Source organism: Pinus tabuliformis, chromosome 4_1, assembly GCF_031772625.1.
Source record: "Pinus tabuliformis cultivar Carrire ecotype Pingquan chromosome 4_1, CPIR1, whole genome shotgun sequence".
NCBI classification, from domain to species: domain Eukaryota; kingdom Viridiplantae; phylum Streptophyta; class Pinopsida; order Pinales; family Pinaceae; genus Pinus; species Pinus tabuliformis.
The window spans coordinates 268702469-268729271 of NC_142303.1; the positions used below are offsets into that span (position 1 = coordinate 268702469).

The following is a 26803-nucleotide window of genomic DNA, read 5'->3' on the forward strand; positions in this document are numbered from 1 at the left end:
ATTTATAAGAACTCTATTTGTTCCTAAATTATTTTGCTATTTTAATAATAATTTTTATTAATATAAAATTGTATAAGGCATTGTTCATTCACTCTTGAAAAAAATAATATCTCTCAAACCCATTACCTGCAGCCAGGTGAAAAAAAAACCAATTATCTACGGGTAAGCCATGGTGTTCAGAAACTAGGCAATTATTTTGAGCTTTATGAACAAACGACCCCTGCCGCTTCCTCCCTTGCCAGAACAATAACAAGAATAAAAAATCTGAAGGTTCGATAAGTAAGTCAGTCAGGAGGAAGTTCAATGCTTGAGATAATGAAAATGCAGCCAAAGGAGAAAATAATTGAAGGAAAAAGAGCTCTATGTTGCAGAAGCCAATGGAATAATCATGATTTCAACAGCACCATTACCATGAAAGAGAAGTGTATAACTCAAAACACTCCAATGGGCACTTTTTTTTCATTTCATTTATTTCCAGTTTATTGAACAACCACTGCTACAGCACGGTAGCAAGTGTAGGGCACTCACAACTTCAGATATTCAGAATTCTGATTCTATCTTTGCTCATGCCGTTGAAACTGAAAGAATAAAATTATTTGTCATGGTGTCAGGCACCTCGGAGTCATGAGCAGTTCATCGACTGCACCATGATTTTCCCTTAGAAGAATGCCTGCCCCTCCATAGAAAATACGAATACATAAAAACTCAAACACAAAATTACCAAACCCCTCACATACTCAAACTTGAATAATGAAACAGCCTTTTCTCGACACTTATTCTGCCACTCAGTGCTTATTAACCAGGAGAGGAGCTGTGGCACTCAATGATTATGAACCAAGGTTCCGTTGGTTGCAACCAATTCTATACTCTTCTCTTCAACCCCGTTGACACTTTCTTCAACAGCTAATGGCACAGTTTTAACCTGCCCACAAAAGCACACATCAGACAAAAGCACATTAGCTTCTCCCAGTTTTCCCAATCTAGTGCTAAATCTAGTACTAAACAGGCCAAGATGCCCATGAAACCCACATATCTACAAATTAAGTATTTCAACAACACTCACCAAATTTCTGTACTTTAAGCTGTAAAACATCTCCAGATAGCGGCGTGTCTCTCGCCTTTCAAGTTTTGATACATACTTCCAAAACCCATAAACTCCAGACAGCGTCATTAATCTGTCGGCATAAATCTGCCATGTATACCTGCAAAAGATCCTCTCCCAACATCAGCTTCTGTCACCAATACTGCACAATATAGTATTAAGTTTTAACCTAAAGATTTGACTGTCACTGCTGTCCCCTATACTCACTTTTCATAGATACGCTGTAGACCACCATTAGAGATCTTCTCCCAATGACTGGGATCTGTCTTGCACTTCTCGAAAAAGTCAGCAATGCGTTCAGTTGCAGAAACGCCATGGTAGGGATCAATATGAAATCCGGACACCCCATCCACAATAATTTCAGCAGGACCCCCATTACAGGTTGCGAATGTAGGAAGACCACATGTCATTGCTTCAACAACAGTAAGCCCAAAAGCTTCATAAAGTGCAGGCTAAAACATGGCCAAGACAGAAAACAGTTAGTTCAGTAATGGATTCCATTTTTAGATGAATGATAAATAGAGCCTTCACCAATCTTAATACGTGTAAACTTATAGATAAGAAATTGAAAACTCTGATATGGAACCTTGGGGTGCAGGATCCTAACTTGTTTGAAAGGTGCAAGGAGGAGAAGGCTAACCTGTACAAAGGCACCCCTGGTGTCACAGATGTAGCGGTAAAGCTCACCGTTCCGCACTCTATTCTTTTGTGCACATATCCATCTGAACTGACCATTCAGGTTATACTCTTTAACTAGTCTATGCATTTTTTCAATTTCGGCCACTTCTTCTCTGTCTTTGGACTTTGATGGGTCAATATCACCAGCAACCACGACAAGGTTAACCAACTCCCTCAAGCGTTTGCTCTTTGCAAACCATTCGACCAATCCTGTCATATTTTTAACCCGGTCGAGTCTTGCCATAGAAAAGATAATGGGCTTTTTACGGTCACTCAAGGCACACCTGAAAAAATGGCAAAAACAGTTGTTTTAGCATATGCAAAAATGTCGAATCAACCTTATTTCTATAAATTGTACTCTCTGCTGCCTCCTCTTCCCAATATGAAGAAACATTACAACCATAAAACGAATGACTACTTCATGTAAATAAAAAATCTCTCCTCTAACATTGTAGTGATATACTCCGGAGTCGGGACCTCATGGTTAAGCCTGTTGAACCTGAAACTTAGCCTTACAGACTGAAGTTCGTATTATGGACCTATCACAAATAGTGAATGCACAGAAATGGGAAAACTACTAATATATTGTACATTCTTACTAGGAAAGTTGAGCTTCCCAAGAAGACCATGAAAAGGATATGAATTATCATCATTTGGTTGGCAAACGATCAGTTTTAGCTTTCCCAAGAGATACTCACCAAGAGTAAGATAAATCCAAAAATTCTGAATCAGCATACAGGAATATATATTACAGTACCATGTCCCGAAATTAGCTGAAGACTTGCACACCCTCACATTACTAAAACGTAAATAGTTGATGTAAAAAACAATAGAATGAGAAAGAACAACCATGGAGAGTATCACTTACATATGTTCAGCTGTCTGTTCAGGATTGAACAAGAGTTCCTCAATTGTACCATGTAAAGCAGTAAGGCGATGCTGCTTTTCTGTATAAGGGAAATAAATCTGCATGTCTGCTCCAGGAGAAACAATGTTGAACTTGGGATCAAAAACATCAATTCCATGTACCACACGGTAGAGACCAGGAAGGGTGAAAGCAGTGTGGCTTTCGTACTGTCCAACAGTATCCTTGCTGCAGCAGCAAAGTTATATAGTTACATGTATGTATTAACAATAGTGATAAATTCCAGTTGGTTCAGAATATTGTTTGCAGGTCTGCCATACTCAAAATACAGCCCTGAGAAACAAAATAATAGTTGAGCAGGTTCAGAACCAAAAATTAAATAAAAGTTTCCAGATTCTCTCTATAGGAGGAAAACATCAGACCTTCCTGCAATCTCTTGGTATGTGCTAGTGATAATGAAATCCGCATGGTTCATTGCGATTAGATCTGCAGTAAACTGACAAGAGAAATGGTATTTTTCTTCAAAATTCTTCCAATATATGTCCGAATCTGGGTATTTGGTCTTCTCCAAAGCATGGGCTATGTTGCACTGAGATGACAAAGAGAATATATCTTTAGATTAAAATTTTCAAGGAGAAAATCAATTCATTTTTCAGCTGTAACAGATACAAATGCACAATGGCAAGTGGAAAAACCTGAGTGATTCCTTGTTTATGTGCCATCAAAGATGCTACTAAATTTCCATCACTGTAATTGCCAATAATCAGATCAGGTTGACCTTTCAGCTCCACGGCTATTTCATTTGTTACATCCTACAACAACATTCCAACAATCAAGTTCAAGGAGACTGTGGAGTGGAACCCTTGGCCATTCTGTCACCAAAAGATTTGTACTGATAAAATATTAAAAAGTGCAATAGATGGCATAATTCAAGTAGTTCAGCAACAAGGTTACTGATGCTAATCCTCCAACTCAGGAACCCAATGCCTAATTCTAACCTTTCTACTTCAGAAACATTAAAACTAATTCTAACACTTTCAGGAGAAGGATAACTTTTTATGCGTAGAAATTAGCATCATCTGCATAAAATAAACAAATTGAAGCACACCTAAGAAATTGGAACAAGTTTTTTTTCCTATCCACCATTTAAATAGTTTCTTCAGTCTGTAGCAACTTCCCAAGGATGACCCTTACGTAGGGAAGATAAATAAAAGTCACCATTAGCCATCAACAATTTCCTAGCTACTTTAGGCTATTATTTCCCTTTTGTGAGCAGTTGCACAAGCAATCACAACAAGGAGGGGCGTGAACAGTCTCATAAGAAACAGTTTTACAAATGTGAATGGCCCATATTTACAGGATATGACCTATGAACAACCAACACAATAAAAACTCTAGACATGGTGTAGTTTCAGATCTACAAAACCATCTAGATATAACAATGGCAACATTCTAAGAGCAGTAGGGGTTGAAGAGGGGTTAGTGACATTGTAACAATTTTATACTGCATACAAGAGACGAGGATCAAAGCTAAAGGCTGTGACTTAGTTATGGTGTAGCCACTTTTCCAACGACCAATAAATCTCCAGTGTATAAGCTACCTTGTAGTTGTGATCTCTATTAATATAAGTTCCATATGATATACTTAGGGCACAAAAGAAACAAATTGTGTATGACAATCTGTTTTCGGCATTGTATGGTGTTTCATGTCAAAAACTTTCCTCCATTTTTATTTTTTAATTTACCTTTTCAATTGATTTAAAGCATCGTACACCTTGAACTACACTATTGCTTAAAAGGAGATGTGCATACACACTGGCGCCAAACAAAAAAATTGTCAATTTCAATCTTGACAAGTCATCTTTACCTCCGAAAATCTTTCCAAGTAAGGCCACACATCAAATCGAGAAACCCAGTCGCGCACAACTCCTTTTTCTGTTTTGAAGGGCACCCGTAGAATCCGTGAATGTTGTGTTCCACTAATTTTTTCAAGTCGTTGATTGCATGTTGTCCCGTGAGCCTCAGGGATCAGCCGAGTCACCTTGTAACAAAATTTAAAAATGTTGAATAAAAAAAATAAAATTATACTTCGGAAACCAGAATAAAAGACAACATTTGAACCTTAACATAGAACTTTCTCACACACAGGGCTGTGATCCACTGCTATGTGGGTGTGATGAGGTACTTAAGTCTACTCGTGTGTATAAACGAAAAGTAAGCAATTTACAGATGATGGTCTTACATAATACAAAAACACCTCATTCATCAAACGCTAGAGTTTACATTAGTCATGGTAAAAATTTGATCAATTCAGGTCACTGCTAATTTGAATACAGTAGACATAATGTAGGTAACAGAGCAGCACTTTACCACAATAATCTCAGGCGTAATGTCCAATCCTTGTTGTTTTATTCTCAATAGCATTTCATTCTCCAAGGCGCGACATTGATCAAGTATATACACAACCTGTGCACAAATAAGAAAATGAAATCAGGTTTTTTTTTTCCTAATCTGATAGTCTTGCAGCACAAAACAGTTACAAAAGGATTTCAATTAATACTGTTTTATATTGTTTTAATATCCAACCTGTGGCCGATGTTTACACGGATATATTGCTAAGTATTTTCAATTTCATTGTTAACGGACAAAGCATAGCAAAATTAAAGGACAAGTTCAAAATATCATCAAAAGATGCAGAAAAGATCTCATTGAATGTACATTGCATTTATTAAAATTCTATGTACCTGTCCACCGGTGTCGGGCATTCCTAAAACATTTGCTTGGCCAAAATAGCCATGAGGTGAAAGAATCACAACATTAAAGACCATAGGAACCCTTCCTAGAAACGTTTCTAAATTTGATGCATCAGGTGCCTGAAGGATCTCCAAGAGCAAATGAATCGTATCCAAGATATGTTCTGCATTCTCTCCCCATCCTTTTTCCAATCCCATTTCTTGTAACCTGCCCATAGCAGAGGTAATAACCAGACAAAGGCATTGGCATTTGTTCTCATCTCCTATATGTATAAACTTTGGATCTAGTTTTATTTCCAATATATTCATTCATCTTGAAATCAATCCAGCCATATGAATATATCAAGAAAAATGCTATTTAAACTTATAAATGGAAGCACATGTTAACCTCGATTAAGTCCGCAAATAACTCCTACAATATCAATCTTTTTCTTGCTGTAATATAGACTTGAATAGAAAAAAGAACATATCTGTAATAGAGCAAGTATTTTATATTACTTGTATTCAAACTCTGCATATGGCGTATCCTTGGGGAACTTTTTGAGATGCTCTTCTGCCTTTACCAAGGCTGAGCGTAGCCCGTGCAAACTCTGTATCCTCTCATTGAGCATCAGCTTCTGCAAGTTAAATGGCACACATTATACTTTCCCAATTATCAACATACTACTAATGATAAATTAAGAAGTGCATAAAACCAAGTATAAATTCATTTCTAACCAAAGTAAAACAAAGTCAGTTCCTCTGACAAAATTTCACACCTCAGATTCCATAAGTTACCTGGCTATATACTTAAGCTAAAGGTAAGATTCTATGAATTATCTTTATCCCATCCAGAGTACTTCACATTTAATGCGATGTCTTAAATTTGATGTCAATTTGCTCCCAGAAGTAATATATAAAGCCATGTAAGAATATTATCAGCAAAATTCAAGCACAAGTTAAAAAAAACATAGCCAATGTAGTGGACGAAGGGAAACATCTTGGTAATTAGGTTCCTCTGTTTTAGTTTGAATTGAACTGAGCTTTCAATAGATACATAGATAGTTTTCTATAACGAATTGAAGCAAAAACAAAATATGAGATAGCCCTATGAATTTGAATCAATTCATATTCCATATCTCTAGTACAGCTACGGCTAGCTTTTCTGATATTTGATTTAGATGGATTTTGCATAAAATGCATTTGTGAACTGTCAAACCCACTGATACAATATGTGAACCAAGAAAAGCAAATGACCTGGCCTCGGTATTTGTGCGCTCGAAGGAAATCCAGCAACGGCTGCATGCTTTCTTTGTCACGGAATAGTCTCGAGGATAAATGTCGGTTCAAAAATTGAACTCCATTACCAATGGAGGATGGCTGTGTTGGGCGCGGAAAGGATGCATTGAAAGGTTCAAAGTCTAGCTCCAAGACGTAGTCATGCTTGATACTGCAAAATACAAAGTTCTCATCATTCAGTGAATCTATTTGTGCACCTGCAAATGTATATAGAGAATATGAAAGATAGCACAATATAGTGGAATGTATAGTTTATATCCCTATATATATGCACCTATAGTGGGTGGATGCATTTGCAAGTATCTTTTGATCAGGTTTATTACTTTTTTATTTTGCATAATGCAAGAAAATTGTATAAAAGATTATAAATAAAGAATGTCTACACTCTTTGACAAGTAAGTTAACCAGTTATGAGACTTTCAAAATATCATTGACAACATCCGTACTTGTATCATTTTCCACCTTTATTTTAATGCACCATGGATCCATGATGTAAATCACTACCTTCCATTCACAAGGTGCTCCTTGAATTCCAAATATTCAGCTACAGAAAGCTGTTCAACAGCAAGTTCATCAACATTGACTCGAACATATTCCCACACACCAGGTCTTGGCCGTACAGCAAGAGCAATCCATGGTGGAAGAACAATTGCCTCCTGCAGCATATGTTATATTTCCATAAACAACAAATTAATATGCACACATGTTTTCAAAACAACACTGATTTTGAAATCTACTGCTCAAGGAGATGCAATAATGCAGCATGTATTTTAACCAATGAAAAAAGTCTGACTATACCTGGGTAGACCTCAACACATCTCCAAATAGCCCATGTCGGAGACTTTCAAGTTCATCATTCTTTCCTATAACCTCTTCTAGTCCATCTAATAGTTGATGAGGCTGCAAAATCTTCTTTCCTTCTGCCACATATCTGCAACAGTAAGCCAAAATCAGGTCATCCCTTAAAAACTTGTGGGACTAAATGTCCATTTGGTGCATATCTCCATCATATAGTTTACCATGTCCTAAGTTATATGAACTTATGAACTGTCTTTGTTGGTGACCTTAATTTTTATATATTATAGATTTTTCAATCCTTTAACCCTTCTAATGTTCTTTACTATAGTATCAAAGGATCAAGGACTCTGCAACTATGCAAGAATTGAATTCCTCTAATATGATCAAAGAAGGAAGCTTTTCTTGACATATTTGAGAAAGATATATTGAAAAGTTTAACAACAGTGGTGAGATCAACATTTCTGTTGGCACAAAGATTGTTCTAATTCTGATTTTGAGCTGGTGACACCCAAGACATGAACATAATTCCATTCTTATTTGGTGCCCATGTTCTCCATGTGGCTTGGTGGTTTGCACCATCCATGTCGTAACATTTTCATGGGCATGCTCCTAAACACTCTCTCTTAACTGTAGATCATCTCTCTTTGAGAAAACCCATCAGTTCACCTATGCATGCAAGCATAAGGCAGACCCTACCAGTATATGCATTAGCTCATTCTCAGACAGCTTCAACTGTGAATAAACTCAAATAAGAAAATCAGTATTCCAATACATTTTAAAAATTTTGAAATTTCCAATAAGAAGCTCACAAAATGAGGCAATAACTGAACATTAATGCTGTTCTTTTCCTTTCTATTCTCACGGTTAAAAAGTGCAGATGTTGAGTAGGGTAATGCAGGTCCACTTTTTGAAGTGAGGGAGGCAAAAGCAAATTGCTAGTCATGGTAAGCCTATTGTAAACAATCAATATCAGAATGATCTTATTCTTTAAAATTCCAAAACAGACCGTAGAACAGTTACTACTAATAGACTTTCAAACTTGCATTTAAATGACTGCTTAGCTTCCATTATAACCTTCCTCAGATCCTATGTATGTTCCTGCTACATAATCATTAGTATCTAATTTGCAATCAGAATGAATATTGAATTGGACGGGTGCAATTCCTTATTTCTAATTAATATCCAGCGTTACCACCAAAAACGTGAGATGCATTCTTAACTTAAATCAGTACCTTTGAGTTCCATGAAAAATCATGCGCTCAGAGGCACAACCAGACCAAATACTGCCCAAAATATGTCTTCTTAGTGCTATTAGCCTCAAGAAAAGATATCGACGTCCAAATTCAGTTATCTCATTGTTTTGAGAATAGCTTTTCTCATTGGCCTGAAGGCTTCATCTTATTCTTACGCTTGCTGAGCATAGACACGTCACATTACTCGAGTTCAACCTGCTCTCCCTAGTTTTGACAATGTAATTAAATGGTGAAATGAAAAGTACCTTGGATAGAACATAACTAATTTGATCTGATTAGTTCTAGAAGATTAGAGTCATAAAGTCCTTAAATGGGTGGTAGATGAAGATGTTCCACCTTTAGTTTCTGTATTGGATAACCACTTTATGACACAGGTTGTCATTCAGACATGAACTATGATACTGTCTGAGTTATGACAGGAGCTCAAGAACTTTTGGCCATACAGGAGAGAGTAGTCAACAGGAGAAGGGCACTCTGAAATTTAAGGAAAAACTGTTAAAATATAAAATCCATCCATGGATGAACTTTTGATTAATCTAACACACTCATCTAAACAGATAATTAGTCCATGCCTTACCATGTGGAACGGAAAATGCAATTTTCCAAACCAATATCATGCTTTTTCATTACAAAATCCTTCAGAGAGCTGTCAATCCTATAAATCATGCCCAAAGAGAGAACTTTGAGAGCAATGCTACATTTTTGCCTCCAATAAAGGAAGGAAGAAGGGCTGCTCAGGGCCAAAAAAGAATATAACTGTTCTGTATTAAGTATGGCAGTAACTCTGAAAATCCCACAATAGAAGACAAAAAAAATCCTATCTTACCTATAATGTAAGTACCGATGACTGAAAAAGAACAATATTTTGCTCTGGAAAGACAATGCAATGGTAGAGAACCCACAAAATGAAAAAGAGTTGAAACAGGGATCATAAAGTGAAAGCCCATCCTGTTGATTTCATCACTCATTACGCCCAATCTTACAAATTGGAAATTCATTTCTCCAATAAGCAGATTTTACAGTTAAAGATGAGGTAAGTGGTCAATTGCAGTAAAAAACGTGGAGCCAAAAACAAAGTTCTTACAAATTGGAAACTCATTTCTCCAATAAGCCGATTTTACAGTTAAAGATGAGGTAAGTGGTCAATTGCAGTTAAAAACGTGGAGCCAAAAACAAAGTTCATAAAATGCTGGAATTGTGGACATAAACAACGGGATTGATCCCTATTGGACGAGTATCAGGCCCAGGTTTACATCGGTCTGGCTTAGTAGTATCTACAAAGAGATTTCTCCAAAATAAAAATATTGAAATGCTTGAATACCTATTGTAAGAAGAGCAGCCAACTAAAATAATTACAACCCAAGAGGTAATTATTTGAACGGTTTCATAAGTACAACAGAACAACCCCTGTAACTTGACCCCAGTTACAAATTACACCTAGCAATTGCAACCAGCCTAAAATTGATGATAACCACTATTGAGCAGTTTGGGTATAGCCATGTCAACCAGCTGCAACCAAGGTCAGCAAGGTGACTGATCAGACCTTTTTCCTGTATGGGGGCATGTCAAACAAAAATTCTGAAAACAAATCCAGCATACTATACCCACTAAAGTTACACCATACAGCCCTGAACTTCTCTCTGCATCACCCTCTCACAATGCCTTGAATCTTCAATGCCCAACAAAAGTCGCAAAACCCACAACTAATACCAAACACTTACAAACTCAACAGACAGCCCAAATCATATTCTCAAAAACCTTCAAAGCACATAAAATACCCAATACTTTATACACCCATGAACTCCGTCCTCGGACTCCAACTCTTAATACCACTCAGACTACACAGTTGCATTCATGCAGGAAAAGGCAGATATTGAGAAATTATAAGTTATTCATATCTCATGGCCAGAGGCATTCTGATCAATCTCTCATCAGGGAAGAGTGGCGAGAATTACCTTGAAAGCAGAGAAACTATTTCATTGCGGTGTTCAGAGAGCATGTCCTCAACACGCTCTCGTGAACTCAGTGCATGGGTGAGCGTTGCAGCAACCATATTTACCTTTACTTTTATATTGATGTCAGTACCACCAATTAAAAGGAAAATTTAACTGTTATTTGCTGTTGCCTACTAGCCCTTCTACAATGCCGATGGATCCTCTGATAACATAATTCAATTCTGTACACACTGGAATTACAACACAGACACTCCTTGAACTTTTGTGAATTATAGAGGCAGGGAACTTCAAAAGAGATTGACGAATTAACAGAAACACCTTCAATGAAAATAAGAGCTCAACATTGCAGGATGTGGCAACAGCTCGGATAAGGAGTGTAGAAGAACAGAAGAGCAGCAGGGTACTTATATTGTCTAAGAAGATGGTTGGTGAATTAAACTTAAAGCATAAGCAATCACTCACAAACCATGAGTCAAAATCAGGTAAGGAAATCAGTTCATTTGCTGGCCTTCTCTACATTATTCACCGTCTGTCAACTCAGCTGAGCAGGTGCGAGTCTCATACGAGGCTGTCCACGTCGGATTTGGTGTAGCACTCAAAGAAGTGCATTATGACGATGGTAGCCTGTCCAAAACAGTGTTTTGGTAGCCTAGCCCCTGGATTTGGGAGATCACTGAAGATGGTAACACGTTCACGTAAATGTGGTAAAGGATGGAATTATGGAGCCTTTTTAAAGAGTTTCCATGAGCTTTGTTGCACTAATTCCTTCAGTAAATTCCCTTTTTAACTATACTTTCACGGTAAATTAAGTTAGTGATACATGAGAGAAAAGCTAAGGAAAAAGTGTCATGAGCGAAAGAAACGCTGGATACAAATGGTATATGGTTGGTTTGATGTTCAAGAGAGCGCTACGGCCGTAAGTTAATGAAGTTAGTGATACATGAGAGAAAAGCTGAGGAAAAAGTGTCATAAGCAAAAGAAAAGCTCGATACAAATGGTATTGGGTTCGTTTGATGCTCAAGAGAGAGCTATGGCCGTAAGTTAATGAACACCAGGGTGCTATGTCATTATATTGTCCATTAGTATAGCACTGTAGTAAGGAGGCAAAGTAAAAAGATGAGTTTAAGGCCAAGTTGTGAGATCATGTGTCTAGCTTGATGCTCAAGGGAGCATTATGACACTAGATGCTCAAGGGAGCATTATGACACTAGATGTTCAAGGGGGCACTATGGCACTAGACTAAGGTGTAGATGGGTGACATGGAGTGCTAGCGGAGATAAAAATTAAGTTTTGAACCATAAAACTAGATGTGTGTCACTATCTTGAGGCTCAATGGGGTGGTGTGTCACTAGACTAAGAGCATTATGACACTAGATGCTTAAGGGAGCATTATGACACTAGATGTTCAAGGGGGCACTATGGCACTAGACTAAGGTGTAGATGGGTGACATGGAGTGCTAGCAGAGATAAAAATTAAGTTTAGAACCATAAAACTAGATGTGTGTCACTATCTTGAGGCTCCATGGGGTGGTGTGTCACTGGACTAAGGACTAGTGGAGTGATACACTTGCTAGAAAAAGCAAACTTGCAACAAAAACTTGAGTTAATGTCTTTTCCCGGAGTGTCGGTTCATTGGAATGAGGAGTTGGGGTGACTGTATCACTGGGTTTACCGTTAGTGTTCCCTTGTATTAATGGGTTGAGAAACAATGTTTAGTCAAGATTAAATTCCTTCTTAAGGGGCCTCAGGGTTCACAAAATGCTTATTTCAGCTTGGGAAAGGTCAATCAATCTTTGAAGCTAAATTATGAGGCCTTGACTAAGTGGGGACCCTCAAATTCCTTGTTATAACCTTAAAAACCACCTCTATGTGTCTTATAGGATCTCGTCATATTCCACATTGAGACACTACAAGAATTTCTCTTGTCAACATACTTTTGAGCATGGTTGTGACCACAAAAACTAGGAGAGTGTGACAAGTCGTAGGTTGTACCACTTGTAGAACATGACGATCATGCATTGCACTATTGTCAAACAGTGATCGTTGTCTCAACCTCCAAAATTGACAATCCTGAGGAGAAACAATGTGGGACTTTAGTTACACTTCATGTGCATCACCAATAAACTAGCTTACCGACTCAGTCTCACCCAGTGCACTAAAGCATTCAAGCACATCCACTCATCCTAAAACTACCTCTTCTCCATTTATATAATGAATGCCAAGCCAAGGGAAAGAGGAGGAACGAATCAAGTTTATGTTGAGGAATTTTCAAGAGAAGCCCTAGGAGAGACAAAGGCAATAAACCAAAGAGGACTACTTGGGAGCTAAGGTAAATTTGTTTTAAGTACTACATTGTTGCTACTGATTAATACAAATGGATCTATGCCATTTTTCCCTTCCTTAACTATTTTCTAAATTCGTGAATGATAGTTTCATGATTGTATTTTTTGTATGTGTGCTTATGTGGTTTCATTAAGAAGGATAAAAGTACTTTATTCCTAAAAATCTATTTGGTGCAAGTACTTTGAAAAAGCGACTGTTGTTTACTGTGTATAGGAAGCAGCTCATAAAAGATAAAACAATGGATCTATGGAGCTACACCCACTAAGGACATAGATGGCATTTATCATTAAAAGTGTGCACCCTGATTACCTCTTTTTCATTTGTATATCTAAACAAAATGCTTGCCTCAATTCGATTTATTATCTACATAGTGTTTTGACCCCAATATGCCTCGATTTAATGGAAAACTTGAGGGAGGATTCACCTATCCATAGGTGGGGTTCTTTTCCATGGTGGAATCAGCGACTCCACTAGGAAAATAACTTGTTCTCTTTCTCCAAGAGTTCATCCTCTTGCACCTAGTTTATCCTTCAGTCTTTGGATAAGTTGTTTACTTGTTTGGGTTTGATTTTGCATTTTAAATTTTGGATTTTCCATGTCTTATTGCATGGTCATTGGATGAGTATTCACACAGCCACAACTAGTCATGGGTTGGACTATGTTTTAGTCACAACCACTTGACAAAGGTCGCTCTATGGCACACTACCTGAGCGTGGCCGCTCTTATAGGTGTCTGATAGGTATCTTCCCAATTCCTAGATTGCATTGTTTGCATCTTATTTTTTTCCTGAGTTATCCTAACTAGACTTGATTTATTGTAAACCCCCTTCATTGTATATTTTTATTTCTTCTTTTGTTCAGAAGCATATTTGTTTAAAAACACATGAAATATAGATATTTCTACATGATCCTCATTAGTTTGGTTTTTGTTTGAAGTTGATGTGAAAAGGATTGAGTGTTTTCAATCCTTCAAGAATCTATTTCCCACTTGAATGTTTTTTCTACTTTTCTATTTTTATTTTCTTTGTTTGAGTTTACTTCCACGCATGCACATTGAAAAGTTTAAAGTTTTGGCTTTGTCATTGTGATGTAGTTGGTTGGAGTTATTTTTTGCTTGACTTAATGTTGTCTATAGAATGTTTGTCTATTTAGTCAAACCTATACTTATCTAGAATTCCCCACAAACATATTTCATTTTTTATTTGTTTGTTCAAAAGAGGAAAAATGCAAAAGAAAATTATTTACATTCATAGTTACATTTTGAAAAATTGTTTTGCATTAATTATTGTATACATTGGAAATATTGCATTTAGGTGTTGTTTATTTTTAGTTTGAACATAAAAATAAAGAAATACTCCTCCCTACCCTAGATAGATTTCTTTGAATTTAAAAGATTGCATCCTTTTCCATTCTTTAGATTTTATCTTGTGCATAAAGGAGTCAAGAACGTCACTTAAGTTGAACGCCATTACCTTGTTGAGTAAAGAACAACCTTTAAAAGAAACACTAATATTATTATTTTATTGGTACACCAAAAGTATCTTAGGATTTTAGGGTCTTGGATTAGGTTGGAAAAGACACTCTCCAAGATCATCAAACAAATAGTAGAATCTTGAGTTAGGGAGTGCAAATCCATTTGCAATCAGATGTTTCCAGGGAAACCCTTCTAACACAATGATGAAGCACTAGGTCACACCAGGACCATGGGAACGATAACCTTTCTTCATTTGGTCTCAATTTTATGGTATAGGGGTCTATTTCAGGGGGTTGTAGGCTCGATATGTTGCCTTTGTGTGTGGACCCAACCCACGAATGCTCCCCTAGGCTAGTTGATTGTAGGTGGTAACCATAATGGCCATTAAATTAGGGACCTTATATAAGTGATGAAAAGTGGGGCATGCTTGCTATACCGGGGAGAGACATTATTTATTACTCACTCATATCCCTTAGATGGTACCCACATTGGTACCCACATTTTATGACAAGTACTTGCACCAATTGTTGAGTTATTAAGTAATAGGTTATTGTAACTATCCCTTCCACATATTCATGGTTGACTTGGGCCCTCATCAACCAAGCTCCAACCAAGAGAAGACCCCTCTGATATATTTGGTTTGATTGATGTTTCTCTCTTAGGAATTTTTAGAGCATTCTCTTTGGTTTTGGTCAACGTCGACTCTAGCCTTTTACCTTTCTTTTTGTTTCCCTCCAACTCCAACATCGTGGCTAAATCAATAACCCATTGGTCGGGGCGGCAATGTGGTTTCTCTCCAATTGCGAGAGAACCATTGGCTATTCATAGGTGAGTATGGTTACTGAATCATACTCCCTTAGATCACTCAGATCACTCTACTGCACACACCACTTATTCAAGATATGGTCTTGAAATTGAGACCATATGTGACAACATCTTTCCCAATTTCAAGCCTCCATTAATAGACCCATTTGGACCTATATTGTAACGAGTCCACCCGATTGTGCTAGTTTTTTTTTTTCTCCCGCCACCTTGCCATGTCGGGAATGTCAGGAATTACTAAGATATCTCACATAAGAATGCCCCTACCACCTATTACTACCAATATGGTATGAGCCACCTCGTTCCCTCCCTTAGCTTCACTAAGTGGGATCAACACTTCCACTACTCTACCTATTACTCATTCATTCTCTATTTGGGGATAGATACGTTTGTCATGCTTCCCAATTGTGATTGTTTCTGCTCTCTCAACACTAATATCATCGATGGAATCACCTTTCTTTACCTTCCCTCAATTTGGAGGTTTTCCCTTTACAACCAATGGAAGTGGACCTTATACAAATTTATTTACTGTAATCCCATCCTTCTTCATTGGTCCCCCACCCTCTTCTCCAAACATCCCAATGGGATTAGGACCTCCCACCAGATGGTTGGGGGTAACACTACTCACTTGCGGAAGTAATGTATTTGAACTCACACCTATTATGGAAACTCACCTCCATTTAGGGACAATCTAATAGCTAGGGGTGCCTTTACCCCTGACACCTTTCCCACACCCAATGTGCATCCATTTGGGAAATTTTCAAGCTTTAGACACCCTTTCTATAGTAGAGCCAATCCCATCAACACCTTTCTGACTTGGGGAAACCCACAAGGGAACTTCTTTCCTTATGGTCATACTAGCATTCCCAATTTCTCTTACTCGAGGTTTCAACCTCAATAGATGGTCCCTACAACACCAAACTACTATCCTACCAACACACCCAGTGCTCAACATTGATTTACCAATGCACCTACCTAGTCTTTTTCCCTCTCCCAATTAACCTTACTTGCATCCTTGGAACTTCTAGCCTTGGAAAAACTAACCAATTATCCCATTTTTCATAATATGCTACGGCCAACCATGCCACATAAGGTCCCTTTCAACATACCCAAATTCAATGACAAACTAGGTGAGAACCTCGAAACACACGTAAGCACATATCATTTGTGGTTCTCATCCAACTTCATCATTGATAATAACATCCATCTATGCCTTTTTTAGCAAACCCTCATCAATGATGCCAACAAATGGTACATCAAGCTCCTTAGGGATTCATATTGGGATATTACCACACTTGCAACAACCTTTCTCACTCACTTTCAATTATCAATTTACTAAGTTATCGAGACAGACATTCTATTTCATTTCCACCTAGATACCTCCACCCACATCTTGGACTATGTCCATGAGTGGAGACAAAATCCATGCCTCTTGCCCATAGAAATACCCGACCACCTCTTACAGATTGGTTCACCCAATCCATACTCACCCAGGTCCTCCATGATGTAGCCATGGTTTGCACCACTACTAAGGATAAATCCAACCTGTGTGACCAACACCTTGACTTGATTTATTCTCAATCGACGTTGCATGAAATTATCCCCAATGTTCCAAGGATTAACACCAATCCTCCAAACCACAACCTAACTACCACACTGACAATCTTGTGGGGTCAATCTCAGTTGATCTTATAGACCAATTGGATACTCAATTGAACCACATGACAATCAAGTCCTTCATAATAGCCAATGTGCCTCCTACTCCTCCCTCTTTGACACTTGTAAAGGTTTCTAATATTCATATGGTTTAGTCCATGAACCAAATGAAATCTCATCAACTTGGAGGCCATAAGAAAAAGAACAAATCGAATAACCAACCTTTCAAGAAGAATGCCATGCAAATGCAAGATGTTGCACCAACGAGCATAAATGGAATGCAAGGTGAAATACCCTTTCAAAATATGTAGTGAATACCACTCGACTCATTCATGTCCTCGCATGGACAAGATCCATTGCTACTTTTACCAGTGGGGTGACCCTTTTTAAAAACTAGGCTACCTCTATAAATTCTACTTTTATCCTATTACTTCTAGCTTTATTCTATCTCTCTAAATTCATTTTTTCTATCCTAACCTACCCCTTACATTTACATTCTACCTTAATCTTTTGAAGTTTAATCATACCCCCTCCTCCTCCCCACCCCTAATATTATCTATCTTTAACTTATTATACACGATATATAAGCTTATATATATATATATATATATATATATATATATATATATATATATATATATATATAAATATAATCCTAAATAACACCACTGATGTTATAAGTTAAAGAAATAAAATAATATGATCCATACACATAATAAAGTGATGGGGATAAAAAAATAAATACATGGGGTAAATCTTAAAGATTACTTAAAGTGAATTCTATTTTAAAACATAATTTTTTTTATATAATGATAATAATCAATTATGTAGGGATATGGCTATTTCCTAGCTTTAAGACATTCACATGTGGGAAATACTATTGGGATTCAAAGAATAACTAATACGCATACATTTTTCTATCCAGCATGTTTTCATCAATCTCATTAATTTTCAACCTTTAGATATATTGGGCTCCAAAATCACATTTCCACTCCTTCATGACTCTCCATCCAATACTATATTTAATCATCCATCTTTATCTTCCTAATTTTTCTCTCTGATTTGATAAAATTGGAAAATAATTGATATTAAAGTTAGACGCTAAATCTATTCCTATTTTTCTAGGGTTTTCCACTTTTCTAGGATTTTGACATATAGAGATTAATTTAAGATACAACTTTAACATAAGCATGAATTCAATTTAATTTTGCTTGTTTTAAATAAATTTTTATTTAAAAAAAAACCTAATTATCCTAAAGAGAAGTAAACAAAATGTATATAAAAATTCCAAGAGTATTTCAAGAAAATGGTGATGTAGCTAGATAAGAAAATGAAGTAAAGAAAATAACATATATTATTTAATGTTGAAATCATCATATAAAATTTATGAAACTAATCCTCATTTTTTATATAGATTATCTAAGGCGATTGGTTAGACCTAGATTAAGTTATATAAGCAAATAATAGATGAGCATAACAAAGAGGCAATTGATGATCAACCAAGAACAAAAGAAAGATTAAAAGTAAAAACATTTAAAAACCCCCCTTTACAAGAAACGTGAATCGTATTGGATTATAACAAAAGCTAATGTTAAAAAGTGTTTTACTAAAACCTTGTAAAAACACTATTTATACACACAACCCCACCTCATAAAGTTTTCAATTCATGTGAGTGTTCACTCCACACGTGTGAAACCCATCGGACATAACACACGGATAACTCACCATCAATTTCACATCTGATATAAATGAGAGTTGTGCATTAAAGACGACGCCGACTATTACATATTTAATGCGCCCTGACATGTGGGGGCGATAGCGATATATAACGCGCACCGTCATGACTGGAGGAAAAAAAAAAACGGCGCGCGTTATATTTCGCTATCGCCCCCACATGTCAGGGCGCATTAAATATGTAATAGTCTATGAAATAGGAATTGCCGCCTTTGGATCCCATCACATCCCAACTCTCGAACAAATTTTTCTCTCTCCTCGCAATTGGATGGACATAACATTTGCTTATTAAAAAAATGTTTATTTTATAAAGCTAAAAAAACATATTAATAAATCAATATTAATATTATTCATGTAAAGGCCTAAATGATTAGTAGGTTCATTTAGAAGGAAACTTGTAAGTGTTGAACGGTAATTTTGACTTCGTACATATCGTTGAGAGTGGTTGAGAGTTACTCCACCTGAATACTATTTTTTAAATGATTCGTAATAAATCAGAGGTAATTCTAATACCTTGATTAACTAGTTGATTTGCTTCTTTGATGATGATGATGATGGTGGTGATGGTGGTGGTTAATGTCTACTGAGACCAAACTTTGGTCTATCAGACCTAAAGAAACGAATTATTTAGTTTGATTTAAGATTTTATTCCTATGCTCAAAAAGCTTGGAGAGGAGCCTCCCAAGCTCACTATAATTTTGACAACGTAAAAGGCTAGGAAGGTTAGTATTGCAACAAAGATTTTGAAACCGAGATCTAATGTGGTTGTACACGGGGCACTCTAAGAGGAAGTGATTTTCATCCTCGATGTTTGTATTCTCACAGAGATGGTAGAACCTTTCCATCCATGGTGTTTTAGGAACTGCCCAGCGACCCGTTTCACTATAGAGCTCATGAGAGTTCCTTCTAATCTTGGCTATATTAATTTTCTTCTTTGAGCTAGTTAAAACAGAGAGATACTTTTGATCTTGTAGGGTGGGGCTGATGACCTCCTTATAATATCTTAATTTTCTTTTAATTGCTAAATATTTCTCACACCACATTTTTTCTTTGAACTTAGAAGTAACAATAATTTTAATGTTATTGATGTTTTGCAATGCAACATTCTCGTCGATCTCCCAATGGTTTAACCAGGCCTTGGTGTCTTTATACCAACCTCATTTGAGCCTTAGGTGGTTTTGGCTGGAATTTAAAGCTAGCTTAGGAAGTCTATGGTCTCCTATGTTATTGAGTTTGTGCTTGTACAATAGAAGCCTAGTCATAGCTAGGCTCTCGATAGGGGAAAGACCCACTTCTATAAGGAGAATAGGATAAGGTGTGTTGCTTTTAATTTTGAGGTTATACGTTATAAAACGCTTCTGGATTTGCTCAATCTTTCTCCAAGATTCTTTAGAGATGCTACAACCCCAAACCTCACATCCATATAAGACAATCAGAGTGACTAAAGTTTCAAAGAGGAACTTCTTTCTATCCCACATTACGAGGTTTGCCATTTTACAATTATTTTCAAGACCAAAATAAGCTTTCCATCCCCCATTAATCCTTTTCTCAATGTTATAGTTCTAGTTGAGCTTGTGATGAATATCAATTCCTAGGTACTTGTAGGAAGACACTTCCTCCAAGTTACTATTGTCATATATAAAATTAGCGTAAGTGTCCTTCTTGGATTTGATAATCATAACTTTTGTTTTGTCAGTGTTAACAATCATACCCATGGTAGAGCAGAAATCCTTAAGAAGTATAAGTTGCTTATTAAATATATGTGAATAAATTTCATATATTCAAATTTTCTTATTATAAAATAATTTTTGCATAATTTTATTGAAAGAAATTAAAATTTTTGACTTGTTCACATGAAATACATTTCATATTTTAGGGTTCTTTTATAATTTGAAATTTATTACTAATGTTTACTGGAGATAAAAATCAAAGAACAATTAAATTAATGTATATAAGATATCCAATACATAAATGGTTATATTCTAGGGAGATATTGATGAGTTAAGAAAAAATAATTTATTCATTTCATTTTTTATCACCTTGTAGAAAAATAATTCTATCTTTTCTTTTATGATGAAGGAAAATAAATTCGAAAGAGATTAAACAGTTGAACATAGATAATTCAACAAAGGGATATTTTATTTTGTTAAACTATGTGGAGTTAAGGAGAAACCATTAATGTAATTAATAGTTATCTCACGGTTTATATGTGAGGTTACTAAACAAAATATTAACTAAGTCTCATAAAGATAGAAAGATTGTAAAAGATCAAAGAAGGGGATGTTAGGCTTTGGTCATGAAACCTTATTGTTTGAAGGCATATTGTATAGGTTGTGTTGTTGGCCTGCTTCATTATGACAATGGTATTTTAATATATGTTGTTATGATTCATTATGTTTTCTTATATGTGTTCTTGTTTATTTTATATTCATATTTACTGGTAAACGTGAATGATTTATGATTTAACCTGATCATACAATTAATCTTTCATACATATTTGATTTAATCCTTTCTATTTGGAGGGTTTAAATTAGAATTTGAGTGACATGTTGCAGGTAAGAATTATACTAATACATGATATCTATGATTTATTGGCATGTTACATTTGAATACTAATACATACTAGTTATTGTTTTATTTTTCTTTTTACTTTGTTATTTTTTACTTTATCTCCTTTTATTGGCATACATGAATGATTAATAATGATATGACATGATCACATTGTTAATCTTTCATTCATATTATTAATTTAATATTTCTTAAATGTATACTATTTAAAAATATTTAAGTCACCACTCTATTTTATTTGTTGCATATTGAAATGATATAGATACATGATATGGTATGATTTTACTGCACATTTCAATTGGATATATATACACCAACATGTTCTAACTTTTCTTATTTCTTTTTTGTTGTTATTCTAACTTTAATTTCATTTCTAACCATCATGTTATGTATGGATCATGATGCATGTTTGAAATTTACATTTTAGTCATTAATGATTTATTTATTTAATAGGTTTCACATATTATAAGTCTTTACACCTAAATTTTCTTAAAATATTATTTTACAATTAGGCCTATCATTAATTTAAGGATATTATTATCGCAATATTTTTATTTCTTCGTAGATAACATCAAACACACGGAATACCCCTTATGGTTGGAGAGGACCAGTCTTCAACCTAAAGTGGGAGGATTGTAACATCCATTGGTTGATTTTCATGTAAAAATATATAATACCAAGGCCATGGGACATGTATTCCAAGATTAATGTTGGGCAAAACATCCTAGTGGGCGTTCATTTTGGTTTATTATGGCTAAGGAAATTGGAAAAGGCATTGAAAAGGAAAAGAGGAATTAATTGACATTTTATTTATGAAAATAAAGGAAAATAGGAGAAAAGGAAGGTGAAAGGTCACAGGTTGCATGTGAGGAGGAAATTGAAGGAAATAGAGGAAATGGAAGAAAAATGAGGCCTCAATAATAAAAAGGCTTATGAGGATTAGTTCATGTCTTTTATCAGTTTTAGCTTGGAACTCTCTTCTATTATCTCTCTCACCCACACTCTTGCACACTTAGAGAAATCTTGGAGCATTCTCGAAGCACATTGAATTTGGAGAAAGAAGGCAAAGGAAAGTAGGAAACTGCAAGGGGGCAATGAGATCAACAATTATAGTTGGATTGCATGCATGTATCAAGATGCATGTATGGTTTCCTCGCTAGTTTTGGCATGTATGGTACATGCATATGGTTTCTTGTTTCTGAGTTGTCATTGGCATGGAGGATTTCCTGGATTGACAATGGTTTTTCCTAGCCTTTCCATTTCCTCGATAGCCATGGTGTTGTGGGTTTTCCCATTTGATTTTATGATTGGTGCTCATGTTCCTTATGGTTGTGGGTTGAGTTATTAGTTCATGGAGCCTTGGCTGGATAAATGTTATGGAAGCCTCAGAACAACCTGGGTTGAGTTACTAGTCTTGGAAGCCCTAGTTCGACAAACGCTCTGGAGCCCTTGGTGGGTTGAGTTATTGGTCCTGGAGCCTTGGTTGGACAAATTATCTGGAGCCCTACGACAACTGTGGGTTGAGTTACTAGTCCCCAAGTCGGGTTGGAACAAATGCTCTGTAGCCCTGGACAACTTGGGTAGAGACCGATTTAGTGATGGTTAGTGATGTCCGACCGTGAGGTGGAATCAATGATTGAGGATTGAGGTGGTTTGGCTTCTGGAAGCCTTGGTTTGGTTTTTCTTGGTTTATTCCATGAGATCCCACATTCATGCTTGGAATATGGCATGGGGGTAATTGGCTGAAAGAAAGATTTGGTTCAGCCCAATTTATGGCCGGGTGGTACGTGGAAGTCCCTGACTTTGTTGGAATTTTCATATGTTAATAAGAGGTATTTTATATTGTGATATATGATAATATGTATTGATTGTGATGGTGATATTATGGTTGAGTTACCATACATTATGTTCTAGTCATTTGTTAATTATATGTTGGTTATGTGATGTATACTACTTATGGATCTTGAAATGTTTTGATGAATGTATGAATGTTTGATGAATGCATGGACTAAAAAATGTTATTGCAACTATTATGAGAGGGTATTAGACCTTCTTGGTGAATCTAAGATAAGTTTCAAATCCCTATGCTTAGATATGCATTCATGACCTGTAGATTACATGTTCGCCATATGTTTGACGAAATATTTGTCATGGTTAGGCTTGGTTAGGTTAAGTCCTTGATAAATTTTTGTGTTATAGGATTTGTCTTTGTGTCATTTATTATTTTCAGAAGTTTCATCGATTTCTGGGCAGTGATATGGAGTTTAGCCCTCAAAAGGTGGCACAAATTCTACAGTTGCAGACACATAACTAGGAAATTGGGATTGCGGTCACTACCTTGTAGGATTATGCATGCGACTAGAGGCCTATAGTCACATGGATGCAGGCTTATGCATGTGACTGGCAGCCCAAGTCAATGAAAAAGCAAGTTAACTCAACAGTTGGGCACTTGGAGTGGTTGGTTAGCCCCTAGGGGTCTTGTAGCTCATGAGGAAGGTCAGTTTGGTTTTGGTTTGTCGATTCCACTTCCTTAACTATACCTAGGAGGTTGAGTCATTTCATAGTAACTCTTTGTCACAAGTTTACCTCGGTAGACTGGTGAACTTGGGTAAATGTGGGAGGAGGGTGGTTACATATTGGTATAAGAGCATGGTTCAATACTTGGACTGGATGGGCTAGATGTATGTTGTTATGCATTCATTGTCATGGTTATGGTTATGCATACATAGTAGGTCATACATGCATTGTGGTGGTCATTATGCAATTTGTGTCATCATGATGCTAATATGTTGGCTGAGATAGAACATGAGATGTAGATCATCAGAGTGAGGTTGCAACACTAGACTTTGGGGTAAGAATAGAGCATCATACATGTATATGTGTTTGCTTATGTCGTCTATTTGGTTTATCTAACATTGAGATACATTGAGGTATGTGTTTGATTATGTCATCTATTTGGTTTATCTAACATGGTCTGTTTATAGGTTTTTTGAATGTTTTATTAATTGCATGACATGATTATGTGTCTATAAGATTGCATGAAGGAATGATCTTGATTTAAGACAATTGTACTAACACAATATGTGTTGAGACTGTTGATATGTACTTGAGTGCAAGTGGGTGCTAGTTGTAGTATTATGATTAATGACTATGAGTTGATTATGACATGATTATTAATCTTGGTGAAGTCTGATTTCAAATTAATAAACATGATGTCTTGATCTTTGGAACATGTGATTGACATGTGTGAATAGTTGTAGGGATACATGCTTGGTATTAACATGACAAGGTAACAATTGATTTGTTTATGTAACTAACAACTAGGTGATGTGATAGTGCATAATAAGATTCATTTGCAGCAAGGAAAATGATTAAAGAAAGGAATTGGGTGAGAATTAATTGGGCTACGTTTGGAGACCATAATTCCAAATGAATGAGTGCTTTGCATACAGAAAGTTTTCTTAACCTTGAATTTCATTTAACATTATGTGGATATGTGCTATATTCATGAACATGTATTTGACAGGTATAACAGATGTTTTCCAATTATGGTTAGAATCTTCAAGGAATTGGAGTCCCTTAAGAGATGATATATGTACGTGTTCAGTTACAGGTCAACGTGTTGGGTACAACAAGTTAAGGTAACTGGTATATTGTTATATTTATTTATGCACTGACAATTATGTGTTTATGGAAATATGATGAAGGGGATTGCATGGAAAAAGACACTGCTATGAATATTGAAGAAGGCTCAGGTTGAGCTTTCCCTTGGAGGCATTAGGAACCCACGAGGATTGGGTCATGGTGTTTGTTGCTAGTTTTGTGCTTTCAGTATTTTGTGATTTGTTTGTGCTTGATTTGCAATTTTGTTTATGCCTGGTGCATGGCCATGCCACTATTTTTGTGGTGTTGTATTGTTGTTGGTTTTCCATGGTTTTCTTCTTGTTTGTTTCTTGTTATTGCCTTTTATGTTTTGAGAGCCTTGGAATTGGTTTGGGAAGGAAGAAAGTTAATGGAGCTCGGGGGGAGTTGAATGAAACCCAACAGGTAATGTAAGACCCTGATGAAGCTGGTGCATGAGTAAAGGGAAGTTGAAGGCAAGAATATGACAACTAGTTGGACTAGTTAGGTCTATTAAGGAAAATGGATAGTGGAAAGACAGCCATGAGAAAGGTAATAAGAAAGGTAAAGTAAGTGGATTTGAGGCATCAAATGCCTTGGCTATGTTGGGAACTATTGTTCTCAATGTTGTGCATGGATAAGGAAGTTCTCTTAACCTTAACCTTATGATATCCAGTAATTATGTTGTGATTATGATTATGATGATGTCTATATATGTATATATGTATGTACATATGTTGTTTTCTGACAGGGTTGTCAGGGATCATGATTGTTTTATGTTGATGTTTATATGCATATATGTATGTATGTATGTTTTTTTCTGGCAGGATCATTCTTGTGGAGGAATGCTGCTTATGTAGGTAAATGGAATGAAGAGGTTCCTGGTTTATGAGGAAACAAGTGGGCAGAGTATACCTAACAAATCTATGAGGCTAGTATCATGTGGATATGAATTGATATTATGTGATTATACTATGTCTATGTTTATGTTATGGATAGGTTATGCTGATGGATACATCAACTGAATGAAAGTAGTGTGATCTACGACATGCAAGGACAAGCATGAATAATGGAAAGACACTAGAAGTAAGGTTTCTTGGTAGAGTTTGTGTGTGGTCTCTGGATGTGCAGTACTACTGTTATGTATTTGTTTTACATGTTGTACCTATGGTGTTATGCACATGTGGTACAATGTGCATGTTGTATATGTGGTGCTATGTACATATGGTGTTGTGCGCATGTTGGATATGTGGTGTTGTGTGCATATCGTGTTGTGCGCATGTTGGATATGCAGTGCTATGTACATATGGTGCTATGTACAAGTTGTATATGTGGTGCTATGTACATATGGTGTTGTGTGCATGTTGTACATGTGGTGCTATGTGTTAGTGTCAGTATTTTCATACTACCATCAGTGATCAAAATCCTCTTTTCATATCATATCAGGGTCCCATTTTGAAATTTTTGTCATTCCACTACGTCATCATGCAAAAAAATTTGGTCATTGAAGGTTGAATTAGGGTTTCCTTTAATCCTTTTAGAAATTTACCCCTTGCTGGCTCATTTCACCTTTTGTTGAAGTATACCATTAGCCATGACTTGTATTCATCATGACAGTCACTTTCATCATAGTCACAACCACTCAAAGTCTCCATTAGGTCATTAGGGTTTTCATGGTTCAATAAAATTCCACTCCATTGCATAAATCCAACAAGTGTCAAAATGATCAGTAACCTCTCTTCACCATGTGAAGATGATTTGTAAAGAGAAATGCTTATTTCATCATGTAATTTTATGTTCACTATATGTAATAAGTATTGTTCCTAAGCTGCCAACTCAATCTCTATATGCCAACTTCATTAAAGAAAAGTCAAATTCAAAGAGTTCTCAAAGACCATCAAAAT

General features: G+C 36.2%; 1 protein-coding gene across 1 annotated transcript; it reads right to left on the reverse strand.

Annotated features, from left to right (window-relative positions):
- Window positions 1–427: 427 nt before the first annotated feature.
- On the reverse strand, window positions 428–11051 carry LOC149175299 (sucrose synthase 4-like). The gene is made up of 15 exons (XM_089419580.1): window positions 10683–11051; window positions 7475–7607; window positions 7181–7332; window positions 6635–6827; window positions 5897–6015; window positions 5390–5606; window positions 5016–5111; window positions 4513–4686; window positions 3341–3457; window positions 3068–3234; window positions 2649–2873; window positions 1743–2064; window positions 1310–1554; window positions 1064–1202; window positions 428–922 (listed from the first exon to the last, which is right to left on the reverse strand). Exons 1-15 carry the CDS (start codon window positions 10778–10780, stop codon window positions 821–823), a joined length of 2499 nt encoding a protein of 832 aa, XP_089275706.1. The 5' UTR covers window positions 10781–11051; the 3' UTR covers window positions 428–820.
- Between the last annotated feature and the right edge of the window lie 15752 nt (window positions 11052–26803).